Genomic DNA, 20,291 nt, shown 5'->3' with positions numbered 1-20,291 from the left:
CCCTGGCTTTAAACTGCCCTCTGTATGTTGGTAATTACCAAATGCTTATATTCAGCCTGGGTCTTGTACCTGATCTCAATGTGATACAGGGTGCAGCCAAGAGGGGGTCCCAAAAAGGGATTTGGAATGGGGTCCAGAACTCAAGGTGTCTAGGAAATATTGGAGAGACATATAAGATGTCCTCACACATGACAGGTGTGAGTTGGGGGAAGGAACACATGGAGCAGGAACATGCAGAGCTCTTTTGTACAGCCACAGCCTTGCAGCCAATCCACTGCATGGTCATTTAACATATCTATACCCTTGGGCAGGCCAGTTGGATATGTTAAATAGCTGTGGCCAGGCTTGGAGCTAGGAGGATGGAAGTCGCTTCCCCCCAAGATGGAACTGGGGGCAGGTTTCCTGAGTTACAGAGCCTGCATGGGAGCTTGGAGAGGATTGGCTCTAGGACATGGGGCCATACCTGCCCAGACTAACAATGGCAGCCCAGTAAACTTGGAATAACACAGGAATGCTGGCAGGTGTAACTGATTGTGGGAGGAGTTGGAAATGGGGGTACAGAGGAAGATTGGTGCGGGGATTTAAACCCAGACATGGTAGCCATTGAAAGAGAGCCACGCACTTTTGACAGAGTGAGGACCCCTTCTTAGCTCTGGTGGAAGAAGGGAGAACCATGAGGCTTAGCCAGAGTGCAGACCCCCACAGCTCTGGCGGAAGAAAGAACCATGCGGTTTTGGTCAGAGTGCAGACCCCTGCAGCTTTGGTAGAAGAGGCCAGGTGGCTTTGGGGTGCTTCCTTTGGCTTCGTAGCCTGGGAATCAGGAGAGATTTTGCCTGGAAAATGGGTACAAAGAACTCTTGCCAGTAGACTGTGAGGAGGTGCCACGTTACTTTGGATTAATTAGAGATCCTGCCTGGATGATGACACAGTGGACAGTGGCAGGAGCCTGGATCCTGGACTTGTGCTCTTTTCCTGACTTACGGTACCCTGAATTGGGGCAGGGGGAGAAGGGAGCGCTGTGTGAGTTTATGGTTATCCTAAAGGACTTTGATATTTTAATGAAGATGTTAGGTCACTACTTTAAGTCTGTATAGCATTAAGCAAACGTTTCCTTTCCTTTTCACAAATCTCTGGCATTGAGAGATGTCTTTTCAATTGGCTGTGAAAATAATCCAGCCCAGCAGGTGGTCCAGATGGTATTAGTATGCTGTCCTTGGTTGGGGGGGGGTGCCTGTTGATCTGTAACAAACATGCAGATATCCTCCTGCCTGCTTGACAGACCCAGATGTCTAGTGAGCGCCTCACTCTTAAGACGTGTAATGCTGAATCCCAAACCATAGCTCTGCATCAGTTTTCCATTGCAGAACGCGGCTGCCATTCCAGTTGTCTGCTTGTTCAGACCAAAACGTTAGCGTTACCCTCAACTCCTTTCCTTCTTTCTCATCTCATGTAGGATCCAGTCGTAAGTCTAATCAGCTCTACTTTCAAAATATGTACAGATGTTGGCCATTTCCTATCATTTCCATTTCTACCACTCTGGCCCAAGCCACCGTTACCTCACTCCTGAATCCTGGCCTTGGCCTCCGACTGCTTGCTCCACTTTAGTTTCTTCTTCTTCTTTTTTTAAAGATTTTTATTTATTTACTTTCAGAGAGAAGAAAGGGAGGGAGAAAGAGAGGGAAAGAAGCATCAATGTGCAGCAGCCCCCTGTTTGCCCCCAACTGGGACCTGGCCCACAACCCAGGCGTGTGCCCTCACTGGGAACTGAGCCGGAGTCAGTCAGTCCATGTCATTCTCTGGTCAGAATCTCCCGTGACTTTCACTACATTCAGAATAGCAGCCTTGATGGCCCAGTGTGACCACACTCCCCACTCCACGGTTCTCCCAGCCCGACTCCCACTTCTTTCCCGCTGCTCACTGGCACCAGCCTCCTGTTCCTCCTTGTTCTGTCCTCTGCGCCTGCTGTTCCCGCTTCCTGGGTATGCCTTCCCGGGGTATCTGCAGGGCTTCCTCCCTTACCTCCTTTAGCTCTTGATTGGAAAGTTCACCATCCGTGCAGCCTTCTCTTAGGCATGGGGGAGAAGACCCTGTATCTAAAACCTGAGCCCTGCCCCCTCCTCTTTATTTCCCCACTCTAATTTTCTTCTTAGCACACCTCACTATCTAACACTAAATATTTTATTACTTATTTCCATTATTCTCCTTGCTTCCCCCAGTACAGTGCGGGTTTCACGAGGAAAGGATTTTGTTTTGCTTTGCTCACTGCCTTGTCCCCAGTCCCTGGAACAGTGTCTGGAATGGAGGAAGTGCTCGCTACACTTTGGCTGAGTGAATAAATGGACAGCTTCAAACACTAACTGAGACAGGAGGAGGGAGGCATTTTTAGTTTTGTGGATTTCGTTTTCCCCTGTGGAATGAAAGGAAGGATTATTAGTTTTTCTCACAGCCTCAGTGATATCTGTTCCTTCTATCTGTAAAATTGTCTGCTGTTTTGATAAAGCTTGTCATTGGTAAACATTCCATCCATTAATCTCACGAGACCTTGGCACAGTGCTTTTTAGTATCTTTTGAGAGTCATCTAAGCTTACAATGAGTGTCCATTGAACCTTCAACAAGATAACGATTACTTTTTTTAATCCCCACCTGAGGATATATTTACTGATTTCGGAGGGTGGAGAGAGAGGGAGAGAAAGAGAAAGAAACAGATGTGAATGAGACACGTCAGTTGCCTCCTGTATGTGCCTCAGCTTGGGGACTGAACCTGCAACCTAGGTATGTGCCCTGACTGGCAGTTGAACCTGCAAACGTTTGGTGTATGGGATGATGCTCCAACTAACTAAGCCACTTAGCCAGGGTGAAAGCAGTGTCTTTTAACTCAGGGCGAGAAGTCAAGTTCCTGGTACTGATACAACAGTTTCCTGTGCAATGCGTTGGGAGTGATCCCTGTTAATAACCATTTTTTTAACCATCCTGTGATATACGTGTTACTGCAACAACACACCTGCATGAGAGACTGTTGCTTTTAGGAGCACTTACTCACCAGGCCAGACAGACTATTTTGCCTGGGCGGCTCATCTCTGCAGGAGGATTTTGCCGCAGTGGCAGAATCCTGGAGAACTTTGCTCCTCCTGATCTCTGGTCCCTGACATAGATGCGGTGGACCACCCTCAGTGGGAAGGGCACCAGCAGAGGAAGAGGTTGTTGCACAGGAAGTGGGTGACTTACTGTGCCAGAAAACTCAAGTTCCACCCATTGGTGACCACGCTGTGGGTCTTCCTTTTCATTATTATAGAGACTGGAGATCTGGCAGGGCCCCCTGGCAAAGGTGACAGACAGTATGTGGCTTCTCAGGCAGTTAGTGGCTTGTTACAGAGGCTAATGAGATGGTAAGTGGTGGGGGCATTCAGGCAAGAGGGGAGAGATGACAAAAAAGGCTTTCATTCATTCATTCATTCAAAGCTACTCATTTTACTTTTATCCTGTGCTAGGCTCTGGGAAGTCCTGGGCACAGCAGTAAATCAAAGTAGACGTGGGGCTTGGGCAGAAGGTGGTCAGAAAATTACCATTGTATAGGGAAGAACATTGATTCTAGGAGTGCTAATGCCGGGCTTTAATTCAGATTTCCAAACTTGACCTACATTGTTCTGAATATACATTGCATCCATCTTTGCCCATATATCTGTCATGTGTAAGCCGGAGGTCACAGCACATGCTTACACATGCCTGGGGCAGGTGGCTGGGGTCAGGGTGGTGGTAAAAGGGAAGTAGTCCTGAGCTCACGTCTCCTGGTCCCCACGTGTGTGTCTCAGAGACTGCTGTGTGTGTGGAGAAACCCGCACAGGGAGAACTGGGGAGTCGTCTGTCCTGGGAGGAGGTTGTACATCAATCAGCTCCGTGGGAATTTTCTCATCATTTGTCTCTCTACCTCTCTTTCTGGAAGAATAATGAGAACTGACATTACATTTAACAAATATGGGGGATGCTGTGGGGATGCTTTGGTCTTTTAAATGATGAGCTTTTGGTACTATGAAAAAACCCTTTTTTAAATGAAAAATTCCTTTTCCATGCACGCTTTCTGTGTGGAGCGGGTCAGACAGCACGAAACCCAGAGTGCTGCGTCGCAGGCTGCAGCTGGCCTTCGTTCCCTTTCTCTGGCTCTGCACTGCTGTCCTCCATAGCTCGTCCAGGGGTGGCTTTCACATGGGCTCTTAATGATGGCTGGCATTTCGGATATTTTACCTCCAAAAGCAAAGCGCTCTAATACCTTCCAATGACAAAGGTCAGGCTTTTGTAAAAGGGGGAGAAACCCTTTTTTGCATACTGCAGTTCACGTGGAGCCTAAAAAGGAAAGAGCCTCACATTAGGGTTGTCGCCCAGATAGTATATAATAACTCAGGGTTTTAGAATGCACTGGAAAATGCCGTTTCTTCTGCAGTCACCCAGCTGTCACGTCATGCCCCTCTCCCTCACAGTGGACCTGGGCGGTGTCGGTGGTGCCTGCTGCTGTGTGGTCCTGCACCAGACTGGCACGGCAGCAGCGTTTTTGTTTTCACATTTGCCTTTTTTGTGGATGGTGCCCCTCCCAGCACATACGTGTGAGGCTCTGGGAAGCACAGGACTCCAGGATTCTGGTGCTTGGCTTCATTGTTCAGCACCTATAATCCTGGTGTTAAAACCTCGGTCTTTGTAGAGCTCCTTCCACCTTTCAGGTATGCTGCCCAGTGATACTGTCCACTCAGGGATGGGAGGGACAGGGGAAAGAGAACCACTAGGCATTGACGTGCTGTGCTGATAGTTTTAATACTGGATTCCACAAGTATTCGTACCTACCTATGAGATGTAAGAGGTGGTATTTTATTGATGTGGACATCGAAATCTTAGAGTTTGTCATTTACCCAAGGTCCTGGAGTCATACATTGTGAATGCAGAGTTCATGTTATTTTGCACTCCTTGCATCTTAAAATTCACAAACCATTTGCCTGGGGCCAGGGCCCCCTGAGTGCACGTCCTTTCTGGCAAAGTGCAGGCCCCGGTTTATGGGCCTTGACCCCTTCAATAACTTGTTTAGAAACTTTAGCCGTTCCCAGCACTCTGACATCATAGGAAAAGGAAAGTTAAGCTCCACGCCTCTGTCTGTCAGCACTTCGGGGGGTCGAAGGTTGTGTTTCTTCTCAGTCTAAGAAAAAAAAAAGTTGGTGTCACCTTTAGCTAAACAGTTCAGGTCAGTGCAGCACACTGACTGTCTCCCGTCTGGAGGAAAACTCAGGACTCTGATGGGGCAGAGGTGGTGTCTATTTCACTTGCTGTCATTTCAAATTGAGGTGGAAACTTTCACTGGGGTGTGTGTGTGTGTGTGTGTGTGTTTTCCTTTAACAAAATGCTTCTCTAAATCGTATGCCATTTGATAGTCTATGTCTCTTTAAGGGAAGTCATGGGGAAGGATCTTAATAGAATATTCATCATCTTTATGAGATTTATTCCCTTAACTTCATCTGTCCTTGGGTGTGGTTGGCAAATGGCACTAATTGGTTTTCTCCTATCTCCTGGAATAGGGTGATTTATAAGGCATTTACTCTCTGGCTGGGGAGAAGTATAAACTATTTACTCTTAAATGTCTCGGTTATAGAAGATGAGAGTTTGTGATTTACTAGATGGCTGTAAACTGCCTGGCAGTTTAAATTGCTATAGTTTCAGGTGTTGGTGAACTACAGCACTTACTGTATCCAGCCCACTACTACCTCTTTGTATATAAAGTTTTAATTAGAACACAGCTCCTCACACCATGGCCAGCCCTGAGTGCACTCATACACACCCTGAATGGCCCTGTCTCCAGAACCTGCTTCCAGTGAATAGCCCTGCTCCTCGGCAACACAGTGTTCCCGGTTAACCAAGCAGAGGGACTGCTAACCAGCTGGGTGACTTTGAACGGGACACCAGCTTTTCTCCATGAGATTCCTCGTATAAAATACAACACTCAAAAATTACATATCCCACATAATAGTATGTGCATATATAAAGTATATAAAAACACATGTTATATAAATATATGTATGTGTGTTATATATACAGCTTAGAAGGAATAATAAAGTAAATGTCAAATGAAGTGATTAAAGAAGAGCCTTTTTGTCACCATCCAGCTTAGGAATAGAACCTTGTGCGCAGCTTCCGAAGTTCCTTCTGTGCTAACGTTCCCCACCCACCCACCCCCCCACCCCCCGAGGAAACTGTCTCAATTTGTTTTAATCATCCTGCTGCTTTCCTCTCTAGTTTTTATTTACTTTTGCCTAAAGACAGAACACTTTAAAAGCCCACCCAGTTTTGCTTCATTCGTGTTACTACGGTTTTCGCTGCATTTTCTTGGTGATAAACTCTTCTTGTCCTAAAAGTTCTGAAGGGCTAGCTGTCCGGCAGACACAGTGGCATGCAGGGGCTGCTCAGTAAAATCTCCTGGAATATCCCGCAGCTGTTTCTTTTTTCCTTGGTGGTAAGGTGAGGACAAGATGCATCGAACCGATGGGCCAGCTCAGACTGGTCTCCCTTCCCTGGCGGATTCGTGACTGAGCCGTGGGATAAAAGGCTGGTATCTCCAGAGGGGCCTGTGGTGTAGAATGTTGCCGACCCAGGCCAGCTCACGAGAGTTGGCTCACATGTTTTCAAAGTAAAAGAATAAGATAAAACCCGATTCGCAGGCCTTAAATTTAGCTTTTAGTCAATTTTAGTTTGAAGGACAAGCTCATTGTATTTAGTGTTTGCGTTTTTCTGTTTTTCCTTTATTTTGTGGCTGAAAGAAAAAGTATAAATACTGGGTTTTGGAAGAAGGAGCTGTTATTAAGCTTAAGCCTTTTCAACTCTGTAATTACTCTATAAAGGCTGTGTATTTGCATCAGAAATGCATTTAGTTTTAAGTTATAGGGCCCAGTATATGGAGCATTTATCATCATGGGGTACTTCCAAAAATAAATCAGCTCTATAGAAAATGTTAATCAGCTCGTCCCCAGGGACCATAGTGAATATCCCCATTGTACAAATGAGGAAACGAACATGACAGTTAGTGGTTTGCCCAAAGCCACACTGTCATTGGCATTATGAAGATTTAAGCAATGGACCCACATACAAGAAAACACAGTCATATTTTCATGTAAAACACAGTGGACCTTAGTCAAATTGACCTAAATTAAGATTCAGGGAGTAATAAGCCTTTTGGTGTTTGGTACAATCTACCACATCGACCTCAAGAGCTGCCTTACTCCTCAAAGTTACCTGTGGGGGTTTTGGGAGGAGTCTGTTTGCTTGAAATGAAAAGCTCTGTATCTGGCTAAACATTGCTCTGAAAGCCGAAAAGCAACTGGTTCGAGTCTATTTTACACTGCCAAAGGAAACAGTGTAAGGACAGTAATGTCTCAATTTGTGGCATTCTACTTGTACAGTTGACAAGCAGGCAGCCTCTACTAAGAAATTCTGTTTTAAAACCATTTTCAGGAGGTTGTTTCAGGATGTATATGCAGCCTTTTAAACCATCTGCCTCAATAAGGTTGCATGGGCAGAGTGAGGATTTATTTATTGAGGAACCACAAAGTTCTACATTTTCAAAGAAATTTCTGGAACTTATATTGCTCTTAAGCAAAAATTGTTAGCTCAATTTGTAAATATCCCCCCCCTCCCAAAACTGATAGGAGCAAAAAGTTGTTTTCTCCTTGGTTAACCCCTAATTAATTGAAAAAGGCAATTATCCACAACAGGAAGCTTTTTCTATCTCCTCTTTTCCTTTCCTCATTAACCTTCATTTGGGAACGTGGCCACGTTTTGTTTATTGAGTAGCAAGTGTTTTTTTTTAAGGCATTCTAACTGTAAGAACTCTCGTATCAGGGCATGTGCGTGTGGCCCCATTGGAAGACATGGTATTGACTCAGAGCTCACCATGTAAACTACCAGAGTCCTGTTGTGCGGTTACAGGCACACTCTATATAAATTTGGGCAAAGCCATTATGTAATTGAGGGGAGAAGCTTCTGTAAAGATGAAGAAACCAAAGCATGCTATTGAGGGAAAGCTGTACAACCCTCACAGAGGGTTGGCGCCACGTGCCTATCCTGAGTTTGCAGATTCCAAGATTCAATTTGGGCACTTCACCCGTGTTCATCAAATTTAAGGACTATGGATTCACACTGATTGAGTTTCTAAGTGACTGATAAACCAGACTGACAATATATAACATTTTTCAGAAATTGAACTCAGTACTCAACCTACCTATCTTTTGTAACATTGAGCAAATTGTAAAACTTTTCTGAGTTTTTTTTCCACCTGTGCAAATGGAATGTGTTAATGCTTTATTAAGATGTTCCGTGAGCTAGTGTCTTAATGCGTGGAAGATAATAGCTGTTGTTATTATAATGTCATTTTGACTGTTGTCTTCATTGTAATTGCATGTCAACTTAAATAGATCCGAAGATTGCTTCTTGAGCATAAATTAGAGCACAAGAAGTCAGGAGTTCTTAAGGAATGCCTCCGTTGGGCTTGAAACGGCTGGGTGCATCGTCAGCTGACAGCATGGACACCCTTGCCAGAACCTGAACACCCTCACCCCAGAGAGGGCTGGATAAACTCCACTGCAGTTTAAATCTGTGCCTTATCTTTTCCTACGTTTCTTGAAGTCACCACTTTTTTTAGTCTGGCAGGCTCTGATTTTATTTGGTTCTAGTTTTTTAGCAGCAACAAAGGAATTACTCTGATTACTTTGTTTGAGTTTGGTTTTCAAAACATCTTTTAAGGGCATTTTATTACATGGTACATCCCCATGACTTATTTATTTTATACTTTCAAGATTGCTCCTACTTCTGGTTTCACATTCAAGAACTGAAATTTGCAGGCAAGTGCCTAACTGGTCCCCAGGATGTGCCAAGTGCTGATAGGAGGCAATGCATTGAGGTGAAATAATAAGTATGCTGCTTTTAGTTTGTTATAACAGAGCGATCTTTATTATAAAGACCTTCCCTCACGTGTTTGTTTGTTTCCTTCCTTCCTTATTTATTATTATTCTTATTTTGTTTCTGGAACAGGTATTGACATCCTGAAGCTTGTGGCAGCCCAGGTGGGAAGCCAGTGGAAGGATATCTATCAGTTTCTCTGCAATGCCAGCGAGAGGGAGGTGGCTGCTTTCTCCAATGGGTACACCGCCGACCACGAGCGGGCCTACGCCGCTTTGCAGCACTGGACCATCCGGGGCCCCGAGGCCAGTCTCGCGCAGTTAATTAGCGCCCTTCGCCAGCACCGGCGCAATGATGTGGTGGAGAAGATTCGTGGATTGATGGAGGATACGACCCAGGTAAGGTACACCGGGTCTTCTGTCTTTCCTACTGACGTTTTGGTTCCTGTGCTTCAGATTTTGCCAGGTATATGTAATAAGGAAACATAACTGATGTTACGTGTTTAGGTATACGCACGTGTACGTGCACACGCGCACACCTTCAAAGGCATTAGTTTTCAGTGGGTGTCCATCTAGACATCTTTTTGAAAATTCTGGTACTTGGCCCCACTGTAGACCAGTCAGGTCACAATCCGTACGGGGGACTAGGAATCAATATTTTTCAAATCTCTCCAAGTGATTCTAATGCGTGATAAGAATCATTGTTTTGGGGGAGATTCTGACGTCAGACTGTGCCTGATCTGCCCTCCTGAATACAAAGGAAGACTTTCTCCTAGACCCTCTCCCCTCCAGAGGCTGTTTCCTGTGATGTGGCTTAGGAGAGCTCCACGTTATCTCCTGAGCATGCCGGTGGTTCTGGCAGCAGCAAGTAACAGGATTCAGCCTCCTCCTGGGCTCGTTCAATGCCCACATAAGATGGGAACCAAGGGGTCCTAGGAGTGTGACTTATGTACAGTCTGTGGTCAGTGAGCTGTGGCCGTGGAGCTAAAAAGTGCTGGATTTGAATCCCAGTTCTGCCACTTACCAGCTGGGTTATCAAAGGCCAGGGGCTTTAGCTTTCTCTGCTTCTGTTATCTCATTTGTAAGCCGACTTTGTAGGGTGAATTACGACTAGAAATGAAGCATATAGAATACCTGATGCATTGCAGGCGTTCTGCAAACGGTAGTTATAATCATGATGTAACTCATTTTACTTAGCCTTTCCTAATCATAATGTGCTTCCCTCAAAGTCCACGAATTAAGTGTAAATTTGGATATTGATTTATAATTCTCAAAGTCTTTGATTAAAGTTGTGGAATAGATTCCCAAAGTTTAAAAAAAAGATTATGACACTGAGATTTGAAAAAACCCACTTGAAATGTAAAAAAGCCATTCTGCCTGTGTTATTTTATCATGGCCCATACTCATTATCTGAAAGAGCTGGTGAATTAACTCGAAGTCACTATTTTTCTACACCAAATTTTATATCTCAAGGGACTCTATTTTATGTATTAAATATTTAAGAACTCCAAATGCTTTAACTTTTCATATTGATGGTGTAGTGTGTCTTCACCTATTAAAGCAAATAGTTCAGGTGAATCTTTTATGTAAGTGACTAAATGAAAATTTATAGGTGCTAATTGACTCTGAAGGTAGTTTTTAAAGCTCCTGGCATATTTTTAACTTCTTTGAAATAAGGAATTTCAGAGAAAAACATTTCCTAACACATGTAGTAGTAAGCATTCAAAGGCACGCAACAGTGTCTTGTGAATTTCTGAGGGACAGTCACAATACATGTGGCTCACAAGTTAAATGAGGCTTCAAGTAGCTGGATTTGGTGGAAGGAGAGGAAGATGTTTAATGCCCAATCAAAGTGTCTGAGGTTCACATGGAGGGAGTCCAGAGGCAGGTGTTACTGTGCTTCCTTGGAGCGTTGGCTTTAAGGAGAGGACTGGCAGGGCAAGCAGCAGACTCGAAGAAGGATTTTTAGACACAAGAATAAGTCACTCGACCTCCTTGATGATGCCTACAGGAATGAATAAAACGTGATGGGTGCCATGTTAGCATTGGTTAAGTGCAGTATTTAAGAAGGTGGGAAGATGACTATGATACATTGTTAAGGGAAAACAGGGTTACCGAACTGCAGTTTGTATTTCTCATTAAGAAAAGCAAATGTAGGCATGGGAAAATACAAACATAGGAAAATGAAAATGTATATGTGTTATGTTATTCCATCTAGGTGGTGGATGTAGAAGTGATTGTCTTCTCTTTAAATCATATTCTATAATAAAAATAGTACTTATGTGATTTAAATGTGTTTTAGAATGACAGCTGAAAGGGCACAAGAAAAAGGGTAGGTAGGGCTCGTTTTACTGTGCTGAATTGAGAGAGTGACCATCCTCATTTTAAGGGGAACAGTGACTTATGTGACAATCAATTCTTCCTTATTTGGACTGCAAGAGGTTTTTGATGTTGGGTCAGATTTGCCAAAAATTTACTAAAACTTACTTTGGTTTTTGGTTTCTGTGAATCCATTTTATTTCTTTGTGTACACTCAGAATCATGTAGAATTTGGACCTAGTGTTTGGGGTAGGTTTTTTGTTTTGTTTTGTTTTGGTTTTTGTTTGTTTGTTTTTTGGTATTGACTATAACAAATGCCTTTTTGAGGTTTCTCTGATGGTTGCATTGAATTCCATAAAAGTTTATTGAGCAACTACTTTATTTCAGCTCCTGTCATAATTGCTGGGTACAATGGGCCCGAAGTTGCCCATTTTTAGGAGAGTGATGTATAACAAAAACCACTGAGTCAATGAGTAAGAAACACACTTAGTTCCGAGTGCCAGACTCTCATACTTTTAAGTTCTTTCCTTGCTCTATCTCCTCTAATAAAAGAAATATATATAGTTTCTATTTTTCATTACTTATTTTCTACAAAACAGTGGTATGAAAGCATCTTAGAGCTTTCTCTTTGGTGCTAGTACAGCCTACGTGTTATGATGGATGCTGAGAAGGCAATATTAAGCTTCCCGTTCCATGCCTTAATAATGCCCGTCATTATCTAGCAATATTCTGGACCCAACTTGAACTCTATATTAATGGCCAGTGAGCATGGATTCTGGCTGCCAAATCTTACCAACTGCACAGTATGTAACTGTATATTCATAGTTTATCCCTGAGATTTGTGGAGTCAAACCAGAGAATCAGAATGCAGGTGGCATAATTGAGACTGATTTTTCCCATCTTATGATGGATTTGTATTCTTTGGGTATTGTGGTACTGCCCCAGGAGCTAATGGATTCTTAATGTGTAAAAATGACTGTGCGTGTTTAAAAATGGTTAACGTTTCCTCCTATTCATGAGCTTGAGAGTACCTATGTTATGTTCCACTCAAGGATTAGCCCCAGTGTGCTTTTCAGTGACCTTGGTCAAGAACAGCTGGTCTATCATTAACCATGGTAGCCTATTAGCCATTTTTAAACTAAACACATTCAGAAAAAAAATGTGTTTAGTTTAAACACTTTTCTTTAAAAAAATCTTTTTATCCTTAAAAAATTACATACGAAAATTCACTTTTTGGTGTACTGTTCTTTGAAAAAAAAGTCTTTTTCTAAAAGACTTTTTGGAGCATTTTTAGGTTTAAAACAAAATTGAGAGGGAGGTGCAGAGATTTCACACAGTACCCCCAGCTCCCGCACATGCACACCCTCCTGCGTTATCAATGTCACTGACCAGAGTGGCATATCTTTTACCAAGGATGAACCTACAGTGGCACATCATAGTCATCCAAAGTCAGGAGTTTACTGCAGGGTTTACTCTTGCTGTTATATATTCTATGGGTCTCGACAAATGTATAATGACATCCGTTCATCATTATAATCATACGGAGTATTTTTACTGCTATTTCAGTCCCCCTGCTGCACCCCTGGCAACCGCTGATCATTTTATTGTCTCCATAGTTTTGCCCTTTTCAGAATGACCTGTAGCTGGAATCTGCCCTCTTTCACTATGGTTCCTCCTTGTCTTTTCATGACTTGATAGCTCATTTGTTTTTAGCAGCGAATATTATTTCATTGTCTGGGTGTACCACACTTATCCATTCATCCACTTTATCTTAGGTATGAGCTGTATTTTTCAGTGATCTCTTCTTTCAACATCTAAACTGAACCTGGCCTTCCAGGATTACATCTGTTCTCTTTTTCCAGGTCATGAACATTTGGAAAAAGCAGCAAAGCAGAGGGGACAGTAGTTGGAGCTTACTGGGACTTGGCCAAAGCTTCTTAAAAATCAAAATGAAACAAAAACCTAATATAACATTATCTCTTTCTCTACCCTTTTACTTTGATTTTTTTCTGTAGATTTATTTAAAGAAAGCCCTTTGTAAGTAGCATTTATTTAAGGTTTTAAAAAAATCTAATCTGACAGCTTTTGTCATTTAATTAGGGAATCTCAGTGTGGTTACATTTTTAAATGTAATTACTCGTATGTTTGGGTTTAAAATCTACTCTTATTATTTGTTTTGTATTTGTCCTGTCTGCCCTCTTTTTCCTCTCTCCTCTTTAAAAAAGATTTTATGTGTTTATTTTTAGAGAGAAGGGAAGGGAGGGAGAAAGAGAGAAACATGGATGTGAGAAACACCTATTGGTTACCTCTTGTATGTGCCCCCACTGGGACTGAACCCACAGCCCAAGCATATGCCGTGCCTGGGAATCAAACCGGCAAGCTTTTGCTTTGTGGGATGACACCCAACCCACTGAGCTACGCCAGTCAGGGCTGTTTCATTTCTTGCCTTGTTTTGGCTTAAGTATTTTTTATTATTTGACTTTTTCTCTTCTGTTAGCTCGTTAGTTACACATTTTTAACCCTTCAGTTAGTGAATATCATGGGGATTACAATATACACACTTAAGAGAGATGTTTTATAAATGTGTACTTTTTACTGCTTTCAAACAATACAGCAGCCTCAGAAGACTTTAGTCCTGTTTAGTCTTCTCTTCCATTATGTTTTTCGATGTCATGAATTTTAACACTTCACTCTTCTTAACCCCCCAGAGGCATAATTACTGTGGTTTTACGTAGTCAGGATTCTGTTGATTTACCTGTAGATAAACATTTTCTGTTGTTCTTCATTTCTTCCTACAACTTCACCTTCTATCTGAGATCATTTTTCTTTGGCATAAAGAATATTTGTTGCAGGTTTCCAGCAATAAACAGTTTTTCTTCGTCTGGAAAATGCCCACTAAATCAATACATTGTATTATTTGCCCTTTGACTTTGAAGGGTAGAAGGAAAATAGGATTTAAGCTTGACAGTTATTTTCCTTCAGGCCTTACATACCTGGGTTTACGTTTCCCCTGCTGAACAGCAAGGGAGATGATGTGATTTTATTTTTAAATCTATATTACATAACAAATGATGCATGCAATATTATAATGGCACTTTGGGCAATGCAAAGATGCATAAGTAAGACAAGGTCAGTGCCATTATGGTAGTTCACAGCTGAATGGAAGAAACTCGAACATATGACTTAAGCGGGGAAATGCACCAGAGCCATTAAGGCCACGAATGGAACATCAGTGTGGCTGTGTGTGCCAAGCGAAATTCCTGTCCCGGCAGCATCTCACTTTGGGGCTGTTAAGGTATATTACTTGGCCTCTCTACCTCAGTTTTTTCCTGAGAAAATGGGAACACCATTAAGTGCTTGTCCTGTGAGCTGTGGTGAGAGTTGGTATGACCCACAGTGAGCACTTAGTGACTCTGTACTATTAATAGCTGCAATTATTCCCAGGCTCTGGAGGTAAGAGAGATGGAAGAATGTTTCTAACTAGCTCCAACTCATACACGTAATAGATCCTTTAAATTCTGAGCACTAAAGGTTACTTAGTGTGGGGTGGGGAGGGACTCCCACTTCAAGACTGCTTAGACTGCTAAGCACCAAGGGTTGCTCTCTGGATTCGGTGTCCAAGAACTGGAAATCCCGACTAATTGTAAATATTTATCCCTTATTGCCTGCGTGAATGTTCCTTACCTGCAGGGATGTCTTCCCTAGTGAGGAAGCACAGGTGGAGGTGTGTGTAAAGGTAAAGGTCTGTGCTTTCAGTGCTGTCAGAAAAAGGACAACAAAATCCAGCAACCAAATTTCTGGGGTTCCCTTTATGCTTTTTTCTTTTCTTTTAGAAACTTTGTGTATTTAGATAGGCTCGATTGGTGCCAGCTTTCCCCACCCCTCACTCTCTTGAAGAGGGTAGACTTGTTTGTGTTTTTATTCATTCTAAATTTTCTGTTTAAAATGGGAGTTCAAGTGGTTATCAGAAGTAAATGAGGTGTAATGGCTTGCTAATCTGGGATGTAAAACAGGGAGGTGCTAAAGTGATGCTTAGTGGAAATTCAATGCCAGTATTTCTTTATTTCATTTTGAAAAAGGTAAGGAAAAGGAATTTAATGTACATTTAAAAAATGGTACTATTTTTAAAAATCACAATAATTTAAAATAATATAAAATGTTATTTAGCTGTCTGTTTTGACCACAAATTCACAAATGTAAAGAACTGATGTGTTTAGACACGGAGTTGGTTATTTCATCTGTCCTTCTGTCCTTCTCTACGATTGAGTAGATTAAAACTGCACTGCAATTAACAACAAATGAACCTGAAGCCAGTGTTGTTGTTGCTGACTTGTATGTAGTAGAATGATTTGATTCTTGGTTAGGGTATCTTATCCTTTCCAGAATTCACATAGAACTGTATCCCAGGGGACCAGTTCGTTTTCTCTCCCTCTCGCCTTCTCTCTCCTTTCCTCTCGCTCTTGCTCTCACTCTCGCTCTCACTCTCGCTCTCGCTCTCTCGACTACAGTAGACTCTGTGTTGCAGATTGGGTGACTTCGCGCTATATAATCAACTGGGAGATTCTTAACAGTGAGAAGAGCACTGGGCATTCTCTTGGCGAGGACAGAACCACTGCTTCTGCCACAGAGGGAACTACAGTCACTGCTTTTTTTGCTTACCAGCTGCAGGATGCAGCTGTCCTTATCGAAGGTCTGACTGAGACCAGCTATTTTCGGAAATTTAATATAGTGAGGATGAGTTGAGGCAAATACCAGCTGTACATTTTACTGTTGGCGTTTTGGCTATTCAAATTTTGTCTTTGTCTTCACTTTGCTAGTTGATCATCTCTTAGAAAATAGAGATTATTGTCTTAAGGCCTTAAGGTGTTGGCTAAACGTGCATATATTCACCCCTTGCTCCCTGTTGCATTACCACAGCATATGGGGTCATTTAAGGTCAGGTTACTTAATTTGTAGAGTGTGACTTCGGGCTCTGGGGAACTTCTGGGGTGATGGGAAGGAGACGTTATAAAAGGATTGCAGACCCACACTAGGTCCTGGTACATTAATGGTGCTTGTGTTTCAGGTGGTCACTGTGCATAAGGAAGCAATGTCTCTGAATAAGGCTTTAGGGTTTTAATTTCACTCAGGCTCTTCTACTTATTATCATATTTTAAGGTTCATTTAGTTAGTCAACAACCTTTGGTCAAGCACCAGCCATATGCCTGGTAGTGTGTAAAGAAAGGTGGCCCCTCACTTTGATAGTTCACGAGCTGAGATGGAGACACGTGTGCAAATAATTACAATTCAGGGGCATAAGCAGATGTTACAGTAGAAGTGTGCATGAGGAAACGTGAGATAGTATCAGAAGGCAGGGGTACCCAGTCCAGCAAAATATACATAGAAAACAAGAGCAGGTATGTGTTTGTTGATTTTAAAGTCATTTTTAAAAGATGAACTGCCATTTCTATAAGACTATATTTTGATCTTCTTCCCCTAGACTTTCCCATCTGGTTTCTGCCTGAGGAGAACCATGTACTTTTTTACACTAAGGGCTTCTCAAACCTTGGATTCTGCAAAGAATGTCTGATTTACTGAGAACCTAGTTTTGTTTTGCTCAGTAGCAAGCTTTTCGGAAATCTCTCACTGTTCTGCAGTATTAAAAGTGTAGAGATAAGGTGCCACTTCACATCAAGTGCTGGAATTTGAACTGGGAATCTCCAAGAACTAATAGAAGGGACTGACACATTAAACAATTTGATTTTGGTCCTCCGGATTCAGTTTGAATGCTGTGTTTGCTAATCACGAAGTGACTGGTACTGGACAGGGTGCCTGGCCCAGAGCGGGTCTGCCCAGAGCCTGCTGTAGTGTGTGGGCTCTTGCCTTTGTGTAGGAAGAATTTCACAATACGAGTGCAGGTTGTTGTGAGGGTCCATTTATTAAAGCTGGGGACGGTGCAACAAGGAAGGGCTTAGCATAGAAGCAGTAACAGGAGAGCCTGGGCTGGGCTGCTTTAACTCACTGGCAAGTCAGAGAAAGGGGGGCCTTGGGGACAGGTTCAGGGAATCAGCCTGGGACAAGCTGCCGCTGCCCATTTCTCTCCCGGTTGCAAGTCTTGAGGTCCATTAGAGTCTAGGAGATGTGTGCTTACCGGAGAAGAGGAGACGGAAGGAAATGGTGCCTGAGCTGCTCCCCAGGAGGAGAGTTCTGAGTGCTGGGTCCTTTGTCTTGAGTTTTTATCTCTTTCAGCTGAAATCTTAGGGGAGGACTCAGAGGAGGGTTTCAACAGAATATGCATCACTTTTCCAGGTGTGCTTTCTCAGGGTGGTGGTCTCCACTGATTGTTGCCTTGGCAGGGGGTCCTTAATCATTGCAGCTGATCCTGGTTTTGCTGCTTTTCTGGGCCTGGAGCTGAAGTACAACTGAGGCCTAGAAGTTATCTCTAGGGAGGTGACCTTCTGTATCTGGCTGTAAATTGCCCAGCCAACTGTGTTCAGTTGTCTCAGTTTCCCTATTCCACTTGCTAAGGGATTTTCCTAGCTTCTTACTACCCTGTCTCATGACCTTGAGTAAGTACCATTATGTCTTCAAGCCTCGGTTTTTTCACAGTTGCTTTGTAAGTGTCTGGTGAGGACCAGAGATAGTGAGTTTATATGCAAAAATAGTGTGTGTGTAAACTAGATTTGGTGAGTGTAAATGCCTCGTCTTGCACTCAACATATAGTAGGGGCTCAGTAAGTTTTCTGCTACAATTTGAACATGTTCTTTTTTTAGACCCAAGAACAAGTAATACCACTCTACTTTTAATAATACACATTAAGGAGAAAGGGAAGCAGAGTTTGCTGTGTTACCTATTGTGTCCCAAACGCCATGAAGGGGTTTTAACATCTGTGCTTATCTAGTAAGATTCGTGGTCCTGTGGGGTATAGGTAAGTGGTAGAATTAAAATATATTTCTCCTATTTTGTTGGATGACACGTCAATTGTAGAATGTACCATTATTATATGTGTACCACTAAGAAAGCCCTAGGTGATGTGACTCGTCGTCAAGATTGTCCGTTAGAGTCTTGGTTAGGGCACATGCCTGGTTTGTGGGTCAGGGCATGTACCCTAGGGAAGGCAGCCAACAGATGTATTTATTGATTTTTAGGGAGAGAGAGAGAGAAACATCGATTTATTGTTCCACTTATTATATGCATTCATTGGTTGCTGCTTGTATGTGACCTGACGGGAGTGGAACCCGCAACTTTGTGTGTGGGGATGATGCTCTAACCAACTGGTGTACCTGCCCAGGGCCACACACCCTTAGATTTTTGAGTTCTGTATTAGGCACTGAAGATACTAAATGAATATTATATAAAACTGCTGTATAGAGGATTTGAGGTGGGCTTTTATTTTTTTCCTAGACATGTTTCTCAACATTCAGAAAAGGCCGAGTCTATCAATTGATGACATTTTCTAGCCCATGAATCCATACCCTTACTGGCTTTCTCATAAAGTGCATTGGGAACAAATCGGAATCAATATTGTATAAAGAAGCTTATTTTCTTCATCATTTACCAGTGATGAAGATCGTATTTTCATTTTTTAAAGCCAAAACACATATCTGCATAAAGCTTAGTAGCTTCCAGTTTTGGCCTAGCTGCTTACCCTGTGTTTGTGAGACCGTCTGTAGATCTGTTATAACCCCAGTGCCAGTGATGGGCGTACTTGGTGAGGAACTGCATCACGGTTAGCACTAGGTTTTATTAATACCAGTCAATTTGAACACTTAAACTTCTTATTCTTTACTATTGTCTTGAGAGAGACAGCTGTGTCACTCATGATTTTCCCATGAAAAAATGATCACAGATGGATTTCTCCACAATGGAGCTGAGTCAGGGATAAGCTGGAATGACCAATCACTAGAGTGGCTTTCAACACCCCAAAACCCCTAGGGTAAACATGGGGGAAATGTTTTGTTTCTATAATTAAAACAGTAGGTAAGGCTCTTCTGAGTCTGAGACAAAACACAGAAACGATACAAGAAAGATTTAACTACTTAACAATAACTATACAAGACAGAAAACATGCAAACCTAAAGACAGAATAACTGGGAGAAGTTGTTTGCAACATAGGGTTAATTTTCTTTAAAATGAAGAGTTGTTAGACATTAATTAAGACACCAACAACCCCAAAGAAAAAATGAACAGTTCACAGGAAAGAAAATACTGAAGGCTCTTAAAGCTACACAGATTTTTAACCTCATTCTGAATTAGAAAAATTCAAGTTGAAGCCTCCACTGAGATACGAGGGATAAGAGGGAAAGGTATGACCTTGAAGATTCTTGTGTCTCCAGGGAACAGAAAAAGAACAGCACCCACTGCTAATGGGTGTGTGCGGGAGCCCAGCACCCGTGGACGGCCATCTGGCATTAGTGACTGTCAGCTGACCACTGACATTCCGTTTCTATCAGTACGTCTCCATGTATTTCCATATATGTCCCACATATGTGCTGCGTGATGAAAGTGCAAGTATCCCTTGTAGCATCTGTAATAACAAGAATGGAAGCATCATAAGTGCCCTGCAGTAGAGAACTGGTCATGGAATATCCATGCATTGGGTCAGTAGAAACTTGTCAAAAAGAGTGACTCAGATCCTTCTGAGCTAACCTCCAGAACCGTTTTTAAATGGAAAAAGGCAAAGTGTAGAACAGTGTGTGTGCAGTGTGCCACCATATTTTCAAAGAAGAACGTAAAAAAGAGAGCTGGAGTGGGGTGTAGAATATGTGTACCTCTTTATTAGTGCAAGCATAGACTCTTTCTGGAAGTACACAGGGAATTGCTAGCAATGGTTATCACCTGGGAGGGGAACTGAGGCGCTGGGACTTGGAAGCCAGAGGTTAGGGAGGGAGAAGTATGTTATTTTTCTGTTACTTCTTTTGAACCATTGGAATTGTGTACCACATATATTGTCATTGTAATGGCATGAACCCATCTGATGATTTTATTAAGTAATGCTAATTTAATCAAATTTAGCAAGTTCAAAAAGCTCGAGTCAAAGATGAGCTTGATTCTTCTTATGTCAGGGCTCTG

The 20,291-nt window shown here is 42.5% G+C and overlaps 1 protein-coding gene across 2 annotated transcripts in view; it reads left to right on the top strand.

Moving 5' to 3' along the window:
* TNFRSF21 (TNF receptor superfamily member 21) overlaps positions 1-20,291 on the top strand; it is a 64,257-nt gene that overhangs the window by 33,286 nt on the left and 10,680 nt on the right. For both annotated transcript variants that reach the window (XM_037054441.1, XM_037054438.1), the window contains exon 4: positions 9,055-9,320. In XM_037054441.1, coding sequence (XP_036910336.1) covers positions 9,055-9,320 — 266 coding nt within the window. The remainder of the gene's footprint in view (positions 1-9,054; positions 9,321-20,291) is intronic.

This window comes from Sturnira hondurensis, unplaced genomic scaffold, assembly GCF_014824575.4.
Source record: "Sturnira hondurensis isolate 20B ecotype Veracruz unplaced genomic scaffold, ASM1482457v3 Scaffold0000880, whole genome shotgun sequence".
NCBI classification, from domain to species: Eukaryota; Metazoa; Chordata; class Mammalia; order Chiroptera; family Phyllostomidae; genus Sturnira; species Sturnira hondurensis.
This window is presented reverse-complemented; position numbering and strand designations above follow the sequence as displayed.